The sequence below is a fragment of the Catharus ustulatus genome, chromosome 5, assembly GCF_009819885.2.
Source record: "Catharus ustulatus isolate bCatUst1 chromosome 5, bCatUst1.pri.v2, whole genome shotgun sequence".
Taxonomy (NCBI): domain Eukaryota; kingdom Metazoa; phylum Chordata; class Aves; order Passeriformes; family Turdidae; genus Catharus; species Catharus ustulatus.
The window spans coordinates 18,155,939-18,166,623 of NC_046225.1; the positions used below are offsets into that span (position 1 = coordinate 18,155,939).

The 10,685-nt window shown below is 39.3% G+C and overlaps 1 protein-coding gene across 1 annotated transcript in view; it reads left to right on the forward strand.

Annotated features, from left to right (window-relative positions):
- MMRN1 (multimerin 1) overlaps nt 1-1,659 on the forward strand; it is a 40,668-nt gene extending 39,009 nt beyond the window's left edge. Inside the window, exon 8 of the mRNA XM_033060665.1 lies at nt 705-1,659. Within this exon, the coding sequence (XP_032916556.1) occupies nt 705-1,126 (422 nt within the window). The 3' untranslated portion in view covers nt 1,127-1,659. The remainder of the gene's footprint in view (nt 1-704) is intronic.
- Nucleotides 1,660-10,685: the final 9,026 nt, after the last annotated feature.

Here is a 10,685-nt window from a genome sequence, read left to right on the forward strand (position 1 = left end):
GGAGACATTTTAGGCCTGCCTCCGGCTTTCATCAACAAAGAATGCGGACCTTGAAAGATTTCCAAAGAAAAAAAGAGTGAAAATTGTGCTTATTCAGAATAATAAATACAATAAATAATTTGCACCCAGGCCACATGGATTGTGAATTTTATGCATCTTTCAGCAATCATTTGGCTGATTTTTACTCATGAGAAAATATGAATAGTGAACAAAATCATTTGTACAGAAGCAGGGAATGATCATGTACAGGCTCAGCTTGAGGAGAAACCCATATACTTTTATCCCCTCATTTAACATCGTGAGTGCTAAACCTCCTCACTGTTTGTCTAAGATTTGTGCTGAAATTCTTGGCTTCAGCTCACTCATATGAACAATGAAAGAGATTCTGGAGTGGGAAAACTAGGAGGGTGTGTAGGGTGGAAAGAAAGCTTCCTTAATGATAACACAGTATAGACAGACATAAAGTTACCTTGCTGCTGCTAAATTTTTCTTAGGTGGATACACCTAGACTAATTGTGAAGATAAATACTTTCACTACAATATAAAAAGATGTGTTTATGCAGGAATACTATGTTTTAGTTGCTCAAGTTCTGTCATCCACAGGATGATGTGACATCAGAAAATCTGCTTTTGGTCTTATGGCTGTTCTAAGTTGCCTTTATACAATGTAACATCACTTGAAATTGTTCTTTATTCCTTTACAGATTTTTCAAAAGGATCATACAGATATGCACCTATGGTGGCTTTTTTTGCTTCTCATACATACGGAATGACAACTCCAGGACCCATCAGATTTAACAATCTGGATGTCAACTACGGCGCCTCATTTGCCCCAGCAACTGGGAAGTTCCATGTTCCATACCTGGGAGTCTATGTTTTTGAATATACTATTGAATCATTTAGTCCACGTGCCTCTGGCTATCTGGTTGTTGATGGAATAGACAAACTCACTTTTCAGGCTGAAAACATTAGTAACAACAAGTACACTGACAGAGTAATTACTGGAAATGCTTTATTAGAGTTAAATTATGGTCAGGAAGTCTGGCTCAGACTGGCAACTGGCTCTATAGCAGCCAAGTATCCACCAGTAACTACATTCAGTGGTTACTTGTTGTATCGTACCTAAGTCAGTCCTAAATGTCTGCTGTTAGTCAAAGGAAGCAACTTGCAGGTGAATTTAGCTTTGAATTTAAATACTTTGCTTCTTTAACAGCACTAAGCTTCCCAGTGTAATGGCTTATCTAGTGCTGATCCTCCAAGATGTTCTTTGGTTATAGCCATGTGCACAACCCCAAGGAGTCCTCAGGTTGGAGATGGGAGAAAACAAAGCATCTTCCTCATATTGATATGACTGGGAAGCACAAATCTAATTCTGTTCTGATGTTAAATTGCATAGACATACTTACACAAAATCGCTGAGAATCACTTCTCAAGAGAAAGCTCATTTTGATCATTCCTTTACACCCTAATGGCAAATCAAAAAGGATGGGTAGATATTGATGACTCAGATGCTGGATTACTACTTAGCTCATTGTATCAATTGATAATCATGTGTATATATTCTGTTTGGAAAAAAATGTATTTCTTTTTAATTTTGCCTGCCATTATCTGCTGCATACTTTGATATGGCAGTATTTAATTGATTCATTTTTTTTTTTATGTAACCGGTATGATGATAAACTAGGGTTTTTTTAATCTGGCAGCAAAAAAAACCCCAAGAGGAATACATTCAGATTAGAAATAAGGTGTTTTTAGCACTTTATTTAGTTATAGGATAAACACCATAATGAATTTGGTGGATTCTCTCTGCTGCTTAAAATATTTAAACCACAGCTGGATTTTCCTTGGGTGATATGTTTTAAGCAAGCACTGCTGTATTGGCTTCACACAGATTTTAGCATTTGACCTATAAAGCACACAAGATTAAATGATATAACCAAAGTATTTTGTAAGTTTGAGTTCTGTAATTCTAGGATCATGTTTGTTTCTTCATTATAGTCACTAACTACTGAGGCAAGATGAAATTAACTTCAGTCTGTATATGATTTTTCAAGTACCAGTCCAATAAAGAAATATTTTTAATTGATGCTTGGCTGCCTGAAAAATCAAACCCTCAGGTTTTTATTCTTATTCTTCACAAAGTCCCATGCTGCTCTAACTTCTTGATATCCTAACCCCTGGTGTGACTGGCCAGGTTTGTTTCTGGTTATTGCCTTTGCTAATGATATTTGACAAGGTTTTTCTGTGTCTCTGTGTTTGTCTCACTCACTTTTAAAAAATATCTAACTATGATCTATGTCAATCTATTGAAGCACAGAATGCTGAATAATTCCCTGAATTATTTTGTTTTCCACTACCAGGAGCTTTTCTTGAAAACACATGGGAATCTTCAGTTCTCTTCTTAATATTACTTAATGTACCTTGCAAGATCTGAAGATGAATGTCCATGAAATGGCTGAATTCCTGCCATCATGTGCATAAGAGAATCCATCTTCCCTCAGATGCATAAATGTACGTTTTGTTGTTCCAAAGAGAAATGAGGATTCCCCACCACAAGCAGTGGTGCTGAGGCATGTCCATGGGCATGTGTGTCTGGGTGCTGGCTATCTGAACTACAAAATGTTCAGCACTGAACAGCATCCCTCCAACTTCAGGGGGCATCTTATCGTGGCTTGTGGTTAAGTAGAGCAGTTAAGAATTGATGAGAGTTTTCAATCCAAGCCCACTAATTTTGGAGGTTTTTCTGAGGCCAGAAATCCTTTCTTTTCAGTAATTAATGGGTACTCAATGTACCATGGACCCTGAATGAGTGTGCTACAGTCTGCTGTTGCATACCACTTTTTTTCTGTAAACACTCAAAATCTTTGATATGGCACTAACTCAGCCTGTTGTATCGTTGAATGTTATCAAATATAATGAGCATGAGCCACAATCCCTCCTTGTATGACTTTGTCATTTTAATGTGTTTAGTCCTCTTTATTCCTGCTGTGGTTATGGCTAAATGGCATGAAAATTACTCTGAAGTTGAAATTCAAATGATCCACCAGAGGCTACCTCTCTGTTTTAATGACTTTCTTTGCCCTTGCTGCCCTTCCCTCTAAATCCTTCAAGCTGGGTCCTCATCTTCACTATCTCCCCCAGCAGTAATTGTACTGGTTTTCTTTCCTCTTGTCTCCCCTTCTTTTTTGTCCTCTCACAAAACAACAGATTCAATGGGGTACAGATTAATACCACATATGTATGAGTAGCACTTAGAAGACTAATTTCCATAATAGAAATAGTACTTAAACTAATTCTCATTTTACTATTTAAAATATGGGAAAAAACAATACTTTAAAATTATAATAAATGTATGCTCCCCTTTTTATGCTGTTAAACAATCCATGCAAATCTTTCTTCAGATGTCTTCAAACTAATTATAGTTGACTTTATTTTTAAAAACTAAAATGCAGATTGTTCACTGTGAAGATGGTTTTGTATCAGTCACTGAAACTTATTTATGGTCCACCTGAGGTGGTTGGGCTCACAATGGAAACCACTGAAAAATAAGTGAGGGTCAATAAAATCAGTCAGCCTACCCATGCATTATGCAGAATAGGAAACAATCAGCCTGAAATCCCAGGAGAACATTTTAGGCATCAACCAGGATAGGTGGTTCCTGAGGCACTTTGTCACCCCTCTGCTTTCATCTTCATGCTCTGATTTGCATTCCCTAATGACAGCACAGCAAATCTGAACAGTCATCTCTGCCCACAGCCCTTGTGAGGGACCACAAAGCCATCCTGAGCCTTTGTACTTCAGAGTGAACAGTGTTCTCTTTATTTGGGTGACTCAATAACCATGGCAACATTTTGTCTGGTCTGGCTCTGACAAGCCCATCCAATTTACTCCAGAGTTTGTATTATCATTTCCTCACCTTTACCAATCAAGTTACAGCTGAACCCAGCCCCTCAAATGCTTGGAATTCACACTGAGACCAGTGGCTGGTTTTTCCTCACACACCATTTCCAGCTGCATAGCCAGCACAGCTCCTGCCAAGCTTCCCTGCTAACCCAGGCCTGCCTGGCTCTGTCTCGAGGGTATTGCTCACTCTCCTTACATCTGGGATGTTTTTGCTCAATTTTTTTTTCTTGACAATAATAGCATCAATATTGGCAGCAAGGGGGAAAGAAACCATTATTTCTGAATCCAGGCAATGACTGAAAGCAGCTATTAGGAGCAACACTGCAGCTAAATCCCACCAAAATCAGTGGGAACCTGGTGATTAAGTACCTTTTACAGTGGGATAATATGTGCATCGAGGCAATTGCAAAGCTTGCAATCTCCCTAGCAATCTCAGTTGCGATATCCCTAGCAGCTCAATTGTGCAGGTGAGCAAGAGAGTGCAAAACAAAATAAGACAACACACAGTTTGGACATTTCCAAAGAACAAAAGTGTACACAACGGCTTTGCACATCTGTCACTGATGGCTGCTACCTGGCTGCAGAAACAACTGCCTTTCATTAACCCCTTCAGGCCATGGTTGTATCACAGAATAAACAATGTCCAGTTTTTTCATTCCATTTTCATTTTATTAATCCATACTTCTTCCTAACATTAGCTGACTGCTGGAAAGCCTGAGCCAAATACTCCTGTTCGCATGCTAGAGCATTATCCACAGCAGAAGATGGAAACCTTTAATTGTTGTGGAAGAAGTTTTTGTTCTTACTAAAACATCCTGGTGTAAACATATTTTCAGCAGTTTTATAAGAAGTACAATTATTTATCACAATTTTGTTTTTAAAATAAGCAGTATCTCCATTGCAGTAATATTCCCTATGCAAGGCTGCCATTCTTCCTGCTTTATATGATGGCCCTGATGGCAGGAGAGTTCTCAAGGGTGAAATAAAATAAAACATTCTGTTCAGATGGGGCTCCAGTCAAGAGTGCATGGTAAAAAAGCTTTATCAGCAAGCTGCTTCCTAGCTGAAGTTGCTGTAGATACAACCAGCACACTGGCTTGTAATGAACTTCCTTGCCCTGTTTCCCCACCCTCAGAAATCTGTGGTGGCTGCGAGCTGAAAACAGTCTTCTGCACTCACATGTTACATGTAAACAAACCCAAGTGTTTCTGAAAACACTGATTGCCGTGGCTGCTGTTGAAAACTCCTATCTTAGAAAAAGCAAGTTGCAAACAAAACAACCCGTGGCTGTTTACAAACAGTGAGCAAGTACTTCCAGAAAGCTTGCTATTCATATCTGCAGGAGTTGGGAGATGCCATAAAAATGATCTGAAGTGCCCAGAAGTCTTTTATAAATACTGTAAGCTTTCTAAATGCTTTTTGAGCCATTGGAAACCAGTGTATCTCACATCCACACAGATTTAGCATGATGAATGGGAAAGTCAAGAATGGTAGCAACTAAAACAAAATCCTAAAATGACAGACTTGTTTAGATAAAGAATTACGTATCTTCAGCTCTATCTGATTTCTCTAAATTCTCTGCAAATTGTCTTGGAAGGGAAAAAAAAAGATTCAGCCATTCATTGCTAGGTTACTTATTGCTACTTACTGAAGGGAAAAAATACACATGAGAAAATGGTGTACTATTATTTCCTTTCAAAAAAAGGACCATTACCAGCTTACTCAAGCATTAGACAATTTTCAGGCCCAGCATTTAGACACATTCTAGAAGAACATGGTAGACTTCAAGTACAGTTTTCATCAATAACTTTTAGGGTCTAAGTTGATTGCTGTTACCTTGGCCCCAACACATGTCATTACAGCTGCTTAAGAGTATACACTATTATAAAACATTTAATTCTGGAAAAATGGGAACTGTGCTTACAAAAAAAAGGAGAGAGATTGACTAAGAGTTAACAAAGTAAACTGGAATACCATCAGCAATGAATGACAGAACCATTTAGGTTGGAGAAGGCCTCTGTGGTCATTGTGTCCAACCTTTGACACCACCTTGTCAACTATACGATGGCACTGAGTGCCATGTCCAGTCATTTCATGAACACTTCCAGGGATGGTGACTCTACCAGCTCCCTGGGTAGTCCATTCTAATATTTCATTAAGAAATTCCTCCTGATGTTCCACCTGAACATCCCCTGTCAAGGCTTGAGGCCATGTCCTCTCATCCTGCCACCAGTTGCCTGGGAGGGAGGCCAAATCTGCATTAAATACAGCCCATCATGGGCAAAAATTGCTAAAGGTCTTTCCTTTATGTGTGAAATTACTTGTGTGAGCTGAACAGAAATATGATGACAGCTATGAGGAACTCCTAGCTTCAAGAGCAGAAGACATAGATTTAGGACCATCCTTCAAATTTGTCTGTGGGCTTACTTTGTTTGTACAGATTTGGACTTCGGTTTAAATAGTATATATGGTCATTATGGCCCCAAAGGAAGGTCAGCTGCTCAAATAATTGTGGGAGAAAGGTATAAATCAAGAAAATAACACAGGACATGTTTGCAAGTGTTAAACAAAATGCATAAATAACAATGATTTTGCCTTACTAAATAAGAATGAAAAGGAAAAGAAATCAAAAGTAAAAGATGGGAGACTGTCAACAGTTAAAATGCCCGACTGAAAGGGATAGTTCCCCAAGCTCTCACAACACCCGTGTGCACTCACTGGGTCTGAACCATAGCCCTGCCTTTTCTCTGCCTTCCCTGTCTCTTATCCTGCATTTCTTCCTGCTTCCCTGCTGCTTGTGTGAATGACCAGACTGCAAAGACTTTGGAAATTAGTTATGATGCAATATCCTTGCTCCACATTTCTTCTGAGCCATAAAATAAGGACAGATTTTTCTTTCCCTCTGTCATTTTCAGTTTGCTAACTCCTACAGACACCCCAATTACCTTCATTTTAGGTTTGTTATAGTACAGCACAAAACTCCAAAAAGCTTGTTTGGAAGAAGGGACAGAGCATTCTTTCAAACTATTTCTACATAAACACAGTAGTTCATTGTTGCTGTTTGTGTGTATATCCTTTTTTTTCAGGCAAGAACAGGAAAAACTGGTGAGGAGAAATTATTTTCAATCAGGTGATATTACAGAAAAAAGTACACATGAGTGAAAAACTGTCTAGTGGCCCATTTTAAACTCCATGCTATGCTTTTCATTTTTTACAGGTGTATTTACAATCTCTCCACTCATTTGGTAGCCAGTTTCACTGCTCTGCCTGCAGGTTGCACTACCTTAGGTCATTTTTCCAATGACTGTGAAAACATGTGGATGTCAAAGGCCCTGTATCAGCAGTGGAAAACAATCCATCTGCTGTAAAAATTCCTGGAGATCCTTTCAGGTTAAGGTACACTGCTGGTCAACCAGCAATGCTGCCCAGCAAAAGATTGTAGCCAGCAGGCAGACCTTGATCTATTGAACAGGATTAGAAGCAGGTTCAAAGACACTAAAATAGAAGAGGACAGTTTAAAACCAGAGAATAACTAAAAACATTGCAGAAACAGGTAGTCAAGGGTTGAGATATTAATTTGTTTCTCAGTGCATAGGATAGACTTGTAAGATTTTTAAACATTGCTCAGAGAGAGATGAAAAATTCTCCTCTGTGTTGATCAGAAAAACTTCCTGTTTACTGAAGACAGAGAACGTATGGCAAGACAGATCTGTAAGAGGAGATTTCATTGAAGCATTTAAACACAGGGAAGGTCTTGAAGTCCACCTGAAAGTGGAAGGGAGATACAGAATGAAGAATCATGCAACTTCTGAAACTTGGCAGGAAAACCATCAGCAGGAGCAACAAAACTGAGGCTGAGTGGGTGTGAACAATGTGCTGGCATTCCTACTGGGAAGAACATGGTTAAACTGGGAGCATCTGGGGCACCTTGGGCCATCTCACCTCTTATTGTGCCACCTCCAAGTATTAGATCAAAACTGGGTATGGGTATGAAACCAGCCTGACCCACCTTACGCTTTGATGGGTATGTACAGAGCTCCCCCCTTGGCTTATGAGCACTGATAAAAATAAACTCATTGAGTGAAGTGTCTATCTCATGTCAAATTACCTGGATGTCAGCTGCCTCTGAATTTGAATACTCTTGCAATAACTTACTGTGGAAAAAGATTGAATCCTTATCTGAATGAGAACCACTCAACTGAATTTAAGCCAAGTAATTACAAATATTTGTTTAAGAAAATAATGAGATTACATTTTGCATTTTAAAATCCTAAGATAGACTTAAATACTACAGCAAAAGATGTCCAAAATCTTTTTCAGTATAACCTTTTCAGCATAAATTGAAGAAAGCTAAAAATGCAGAGTTGGTTTTGCAGCCCTTGAGTTCTGTGCTAACAGCACTGAACTTGCAGAAGAGAGGGGAGCACTTCCTCCTGCACACAGAGAGCAGTACTAGTGTCAGTATTGGTGTGGCAATTTTTTTGAAGTCTGAAGCTTAGGTAGTTATAACAATGAATAAATACCCAACTGCATGTGTGTCACTCCTCCTACCTGATGGAATAGAGCTACATGGAGAAACACATCCACAGCAGGTACTCCATTGCAAGGATGTGGAAAAGAGCCGTTTGACAGAAGTAAATTAACACTTACAACAGGCATATAAAAGGTTGCAGTAGCAGAGAAGTAGTGCCTGACAGCATTAACAGGTTAAGAGCCAGGCTCCTGCTCAAGTTAGGTCTTTTTACCAGTCTCCTGCTGGGTCTGTATCTTTTGGCTCTCAGGCCATCTAAGGTGTCCTTGTGAGCCTCACAGCCTGCAACCAGAGCACATTTTACGAGCAGCAAAGTCTGTTTGCCATCTCTGGAGAGTATCACCAAGCCAGTGAGTGCTGATACCTTGTCAAAGCCACTGAGAGTGTTAGAGTGGGTCACTCATGTCAGGATCAATTGAAGTCTATAACCACTTATAAAGGTGTCTTTGTAAATTGGATAGATCTTGCCTTCGCAACTACTGACTGAAATAATGATGTCTGGTGGGAAAAAGACTTTCTTGGAGTAGTCTTTCATCACCATCTGGTTTACTACTTTTCTTTACACAATTATTTTCCAATGACAACCCCTTTCCAGCTAACATCTTTAATGAGGAATTTTTGTTTGACTTTTGATCTTCCCTCAGCATGGTGGCTCTCCTCTGCAGAGTTTTAGCAGCAGCCATGTGCCTGTGTGTGCTGAGAACAGCACTCTGCAAGTGCTGATGATGTTGGGCCTGTCTCTCGAACCTGACAGGATTGATCACAGCAATTCACCTCTCAAGTGGTCAATACTTCTGCAACATTTCAATCTTTCTGCAGTGAATCCCATACAGTTTCATGCTTTTAAATTGCTTTTATTTCGTGCCATTGACTCCAGACACACTGGAGACTCACAAGGGCTCAATTTTTACATCTCTTCTGTTTTGAGTTTTCACATTTCTTTGGAGCAGGCAGCATGTAATATATTTTCCACCATCATTGTTATGCTGATGACTCACTGTTTTATCTATCAAGTACTTGCTTTGGGAATTTGCATTCAAATTCAAAAACTACTTCCATAATCCAGGAGTGTTAAAGAAATTGCCTTGGGAACAGCACCTTTCTCTCCCACCTCAGTACACCTCTGTGTTTGGCTTTAAGGAAGTGTGTTATGTGATCTCTGATCTGCTTTGTCTTACGAACTTGGAAAGCATGGCTGGTTCCAGTGCTGCTCTTTAGGGGCTGGTCTGGGCACATACCAGTTCAGTTGCTCCCAGAAAGCTGATTATTCAGCTTAAAAAATCAAGCTCTCCTTTAGAGGTAGCTTCCCATCAAGGCTGCACCTCAATAAATTTCCTTTCCCCGTTTCTCAGGCAGTTGTGTCTCTCTCTGTGACACAGGGGCTGAAACTGAAAATTTCAGCTTTCCTGCATGGCTTGGGGACACCTGACTTGAGAGCAGGGTTTCACATGGAACAAAAAAATGCTACAAACACTCACAGCTGAGAATAAATGAGTGAGTTTTGTGTCTCAGCATAAAAAATGTACTTCAATAAAAACTACACTTTCTGATAACTGCAGAGGCTCTAGCTCCTTGTTTGGCATCATACATGACTTTATGCATTTTGATGATGAAAAGTAACGTAAAATATATTGATTGATTCTGTTTTACCCTCCTCCTGGGATGACTTTGATGTCAAATACTTTCTTCTTGGAGAGGGACTATTTGTCACAGCATTTCAACCAGTTAGCTTGAAATTATGTGTTCTACTGGGGTCCCCAAAACACTTGAAGCTAAACACTTCAGAATTCAAAGAGAATTTTCTGAAGTGTTAGATACAAAAATGCTTTCACATAAACTGCTGCAACCCTTTTTAAAAATCCCCTCTGTTTCATTATGAGACTAACTCCTTTCAGCTGGCAGATCAAAATGGCACAGTTTGAAGTAACAAAGCTTCCTCATATTCTCCTAGGAACTGAGAACCTGGTTTCTCCTCATAACTATCCAGACTGCTGAACTGCTATAATCTTTCAGAAAATAATGACATTTTGCTTTGGAAGGTTGCTCTCACTTGTATGTTGTCAGTATTACACGAATTACCAGATATTCCTCCTAATCTAAAATCCTTCAAATTAAATGTCCTTATTGTTCATGTGTCCTCACAATCCTTTTATCCAGCCATATAGAATGAGTATTGACAGCAACTAATTTGATAATTATTGTATTGTGCAGATGTACAGAAGGGTAAAAACTCAAGTCTTAAAGACAAACC